The sequence below is a fragment of the Cydia strobilella genome, chromosome 17 (genome assembly GCF_947568885.1).
Source record: "Cydia strobilella chromosome 17, ilCydStro3.1, whole genome shotgun sequence".
NCBI lineage: Eukaryota > Metazoa > Arthropoda > Insecta > Lepidoptera > Tortricidae > Cydia > Cydia strobilella.
The window spans coordinates 13,926,837-13,932,836 of record NC_086057.1 but is presented as its reverse complement, the minus strand read 5'-3'; the positions used below and the strand labels follow the sequence as shown (position 1 = coordinate 13,932,836).

Sequence of the window (6,000 nt, the reverse complement as noted above, 5' to 3'; positions counted from 1 at the left end):
GTTTGTTGCAAAATTGTCATCGTCATTTCCCCGCACATACGCCGCATATTTTCCAGCTTATGAAATATGCCCCTGCACGTCGTCAATTGGGAAGAATTTGTATTAGGTTAAAACGTCGGCCATTTTGAAATTGTCGGTCGTACGTGAGATTGTTTGAATAAAGCAAATTCCCAAACGGTACGTCCTATGCAACTGTGAAATGCGTTGGATTTCCATTTGGAAATAATTATATTTTTTGCGAAAAGCTTCGAGACGATTCTAGTAAATTCAAACTCAATATGATAAACAAAACAACACAACCCCTAATAATGAACGTGGCACAAAATAATTAAAACGTATACCAACCACAAAACCTGTAAAATAAGTTTTTACCATCTGTCTTAAAACACTGGCAACATTTTACCATAAACAAGATTAATTTGTTTTTAGTATTTGTTGTTATAGATAGCGGCAACAGAAATACATCTGTGAAAATTTCAACTGTCTAGCTATCACGGTTCATGAGATACAGCCTGGTGACAGACAGACGGGCAGACAGACAGACACACAGACAGACAGACAGACAGACGCACAGACGGACAGTGGAGTCGTAGTAATAGGGTCCCGTTTTTACCCTTTGGGTACGGAACCCTAAAAAACTTCTTACTAAAATCGGTCAGTTATAAAAGATATCGCGCTATGCTGTCCATTATTAAAATAAAAACTGTTTTAATTTGTTAATTATGTTGAAACGAATTGCAGTATCTTTCATTTAACACGTCGAAAACATGAAAGGCGAATTGGACATTAAACTTTTAATGCGCAAAGCGTTTTTAATTTTACGGGTATCAGTGAAATATGGAAAATGCTCCAAATTTTCTTTTAAATATTTAATGATTGGTACTGTACTAGGTTAATAATTTTAATATGGTAAGAGAAGCCGTTGAAATTCACAAATACAAAAATTTTAATCGTGAAGATGGGTTTAAACACTTCTGTGGAATATGTCGAGATATTTTAATCTTGAAATATTTGAAATTAATAGTTTATGTATTTAAATTCTTTAAAAAAAAACAGGACTGAATAAAATTGCCACTGAAATTTAGATCGTGTCGGTCGTGTCGGTCGTGTCTTATCCGTTATCATTTAATGCAATTTTAACGTCACTTTTATTTCCGTCACCTTCACGTTCTATAAAGGTAATGCAAGATAACAAACTACTAATTACTCGGATTACTCCTTCGCATTGTGCCTATAACCACATCAAATATTTATTTGGACTTCATTAAAAATGAGCACTATTATATCCATAACAGTAATTTTGCTGGTTACTTTGCCTGCTTCGCTTTCTGTATTACATACACGGCCAGAAGATGCTAAATTGAATTTCACTGAGCTTGGAATAAAATATGGACATTCCGTCGAAGAACACGACGTGGTCACTGAAGACGGATACATTTTAACTTTATTCCATATTCCTGGAAAGAGGTCACAATCTATTCTTCTTATACATGGCATTTTTGACTCCGCTGACACTTTCATTATAAGAGGGCAGCTTTCTTTAGTCCTCACAATGGCTAATAAAGGGTATGACGTGTGGGCTGGAAATACAAGAGGCAACAAGTATGGTAGAAGACATACGTATCTCGATCCGGACACCGATGCGGAGTTTTGGGACTTCAGTTTACATGAAGCTGGTTACTATGATCTAGCCGCAATAGTTGATTTCGTTCTAGAATGGACTGATGAGAAGAGCATAAGAACGATAGGACATTCTCAAGGAACGTCAGCACATTTTGTTTTGTTATCAACAAGACCGGAATATAACAAGAAAATTAAAGGATTCATTGCCCTAGCGCCTGTTGCATTCCTCAATAACTTAATCCCTCCAGTGTCAACTGTGACTGAGGTAGGACCAGTGATAAACAAGTTTCTGAAATCATTAGGAATAGAAGAGTTGTTACGAGATCAATCCGCGGCTAGAGAGCTCATCGAGCTGATATGCAGCCAAGGTATTATCAGCTACGATCTTTGCTATATACTTGCCAATTCACCATTTTTGGGCTTCGATTCTAAAAGAATTGAGCCTGATTTTTGGGAAGTAATCACAGGACACTGCCCGGCAGCTACTAGTAGAAAAAGCCTTGTGCACTTTGATCAAATTGCTCTCAGTAAAAGATTTGCTAACTATGACTATGGAACTTTAGAAAATTTCCGACGATACAAAGTTTTGGTTCCCCCTAGTTACAATTTAGGGAAAATCACAACAAATATATCATTGATTGTTGGCCAGAACGATTTATTATCGAGGGTAAAGGATGTAAATAATCTGAAATCATTACTCCCTAGAGAGCCTAAATACCATTTAATGGAACCAATACTATGGAACCATGTTGACTTTGTATGGGCTAATGATATGGATGTATATTTATATCCGTATATATTCTCGTCATTAGAAGACTTTGAATGACGCGGACTGCGCGGACATGTTTGGTACAAATGTGTTATATATAACATAACACAGTATTGTAATATCATGCATTTTTGTTTGAGGCACTATTAAGTTCAGGCCCCTGTTTGAAATAGGCGCCTTGCAGAGAAACAGAAGTGTAGAACACGATTCTATAGTATTTTTTTGTTTTGTTTATTATTAATGTTGAATTATAGATAAAACGGTTTAGTCGGAGCATGTCTCATTCTTAGGAGGTCAGCCGGGCTATGATGGTCGTCTATATAAATGGCTGTATAAATGATGATAAAATAGTTTTGACGTCTTATCCACTTTTGACAACGATAGCCGTTAAATGCATAACATGGTCGTTGGATAATATGTCATTTGTCTAAATTTCGAGTTAGGACACGTTCTGAGTTTGTCACTTTCTGAGTTCGTCACATTCTGAGTACGTCAATTTCTGAGAACGCCACTTTTGGAGCACGTAACTTTCCGAGTTCATCACTTTCTGAGTACGTCAGTTTTTTAGCATAGTAAGATTTAAGCGTATACCGGCATGAACAATAGATACCAGCAATCATATGATAGTAGCTGTACTGTAAGACAGTTTCCCGTTATCGTCTATAGATTCGTATTACTCTTCAATGGCCACTAAAAAAACACAACCGTATGTCATACAGTAACTTATACTAGAGCGGTACTGTCATAGTAAATTTTGTAACCCCAATAAATTCACTGCCATCTGTCGACAAACTTTAAAACTAAAAATGAAGTTTTATAAAAATACGATAAAATGTTTTTAAATATAGATAAATGTTTTTTTTTTATTTGCATTAATTATCTTTATGATTTTGACCCATGTTCTTTCACTGATATGCGTTAAAATTGTTAAATAACAAACGAAACCGTCAACGCCACCTATACGACTGTAGGCCAAAACTAGTAGCGCCCTCTGAACGAGAATCAAATTTTCTTGATTTTCGAGGCACGTCTTTTCCTTAGACCAAAGATAGATATAACTCCGTAATAGATGGATACAGTCTAAGGAAAAAACGTGCCTCGAAAATCACGAAAATTTTATTCTCGATCAGAGGGCGCCACTAGTTTTGGCCTACTCTCGTATAGAGGGCGCTGACGGTTTCGTTTGTTATCTATAATTTTAACGCACATCAGTGAAAGAACATGGGTCAAAATCATATAAAAAAAAAAATACAAATAAAAAAATCATTTATCCGTATTTAAATACATTTAACGTATTTTTATAAATCTTCATTTTTAGTTTTAACGTATGTCGATAGATGGCAGTGAATTTACAGCGGTTACAAAATTTACTATGACAGTACCGCTCTATCTTATTATATCCTCATTGCTTAGACTGTATCCATCTATTACGGAGTTATATCTATCTTTGATCATACATAAAAGCGGCCGTATGCAGTACAGCTAATATGATATGATTGCTGGTATCCATTGTTCGTGCAGGTGTTAAAAAACTGACGTACTCAGAAAGTGACGAACTCAGACAGTGACGTCCTTTGCATAAACACATATGTTTGGCCTACCAAGCATGATTAAATATAAATACATACATATGTTCTTATTATTGTTTTATTTTTTCACAACTTAAGCTATATCTACAAGTAAGTATAAATAGCAATATGGCATAGGTAGATATAAAGGGGCCCACTGACTACCAGTCCGCCGGACGATACAGCCTATCAGTTAAGGCGGTTCCCTGAGCCAGAAGGCAAAAAATCTCCTTATATGATCATGTTTTTCTAAGAGGCTTTGATATTCGTAGACGTGGAAAAAATATATGTAGTTCTTGTTGACTATATTATCTTTAATAACATATTATCTTTAATAACATACTAATTATGACACCGCTCGATACAATTAATTCCCAAAGTAACCTCTAACTCGGACTTATCCAACTTTCTCGAACTCGACAAAATTCGATCAAAATTGACACTTGGCATTGGCGCATGATCTTTCCCGTTCTTTCTTGCGAAATGTGACAGTGACAGCGGCAAACCGCAAAAGGCCGCACACTAACAGTTCACCAGCAGTTTGCGACCTTACGACTAACAGGAACCGATAGTGTGTGGCCGCTTGACGATTCCGGTCAGCGCCGACAGATATCGGCCGGACAGTCCGTGGTCTTGAGGCCAGTTAAACACACATTATTTGTACCCGGCCTGCCGGCGGCCTTTGGGTTATTTAACTTAGGTTTTATTAAACCGAGGTATTATTTAAATTTTAAAGTGCCAGTGCAGTAAACAACAAATAAATCAGTCTTGTCGAAACAAAGGGTAAAAACGGGACCCTATTACTAAGACTCCACTGTCCGTCTGTCTGTCTGTCTGTCTGTCACCAGACAGTTGATATTTTCACAGATGATGTATTTCTGTTGCCGCTATAACAACAAATATTAAAAAGTACGGGAACCCTATCGGTGGGCGAGTCCGACTCGCACTTGTCCGGTATTTCGTTACATAGCTGTATATGGTTGAACGACCTTCCTATTATTTTCTCTGACATTTCCTATCGCCATCAGATATAACGAAGCGGTCGAGATGTTCACAAATATATGAACACGCACTCTAGCGCCTTGACAATAGAGGCGTGTTCTGATATTTTTGAGCACCTTGGCCGCTCCTATATATCTGATGACGACTGTATATTAAGCATAGCTATGCCCCTACGTTTGAGTTTTTTTAGATTTTTTGATTATTGTAAAAATTATGAGCGGATAACAGATTTCATACAAATTTTTAAATGCTCCTAACTCTTATAATAATTACAATTTTGAAAAAAATCTAACGTAGGGGCATAGTTGTGTTTGACATACAACAAATTGTGTCAAAATATTTTTAATAATGTTAATATCCAGAGAGGAAAATGAGGACTACGTTTGAAAAGGCGATTTCGCGCGGGTCCTCCGCTTTTGTCTTAACATACCTTTAATGTTATGATGTTATTTGTTCATAAAAGAGTTTATGAGTTTTATCCTCAGTAATATTTTCTTATTATTCGTACATTAGTAGGTAACAAGTATGTAGTGAATGATTTGTTAATTAAATCGTAAAGTACACTGGATACCTGTATTACCTGTAGATGCAAGTACCTACATTATCTTATTCTAGGTTAATCCATTTCATAAGCATGTAAAGATGTAAGTACTCAAAAATTATGCAGCATAATTAAATCATTAATTACACTGTAATTAGATTTAGCTAATTACACATAACGACTGTTCTTATTAGTATAAAATGATTAAAATATTATCAGTCGCTATTTTTTTTTTTTTTTTGCGTGAATATTGTAATATCACCATTTTATACTTAACATCACATGAGGCCCGTTAGGCAAATGAGGCCCCCAAAACCCCCCTACCCTACCCCCCTTGGGGACTTACCCTACCCTGGGGACTTTATATTTTTTTCAATTTAAATATCGTTTGTTTCCCATATAAGCTTATAATTAACAACCAAAGCGCTTACACGGTAAATACACAATTACAAATTATAGGAACAAATTCAAAACTAAACTACACATTAGAATGTCGG

General features: G+C 36.0%; 1 protein-coding gene across 1 annotated transcript; it reads left to right on the top strand.

The window, feature by feature from the left end:
- The first annotated feature begins 1,241 nt into the window (after positions 1-1,241).
- Positions 1,242-4,009, top strand: LOC134748862 (lipase 1-like). The gene has a single exon (XM_063683686.1). It carries the CDS (start codon positions 1,271-1,273, stop codon positions 2,447-2,449), a length of 1,179 nt encoding a protein of 392 aa, XP_063539756.1. The 5' UTR covers positions 1,242-1,270; the 3' UTR covers positions 2,450-4,009.
- The last annotated feature ends 1,991 nt before the right edge of the window (positions 4,010-6,000 follow it).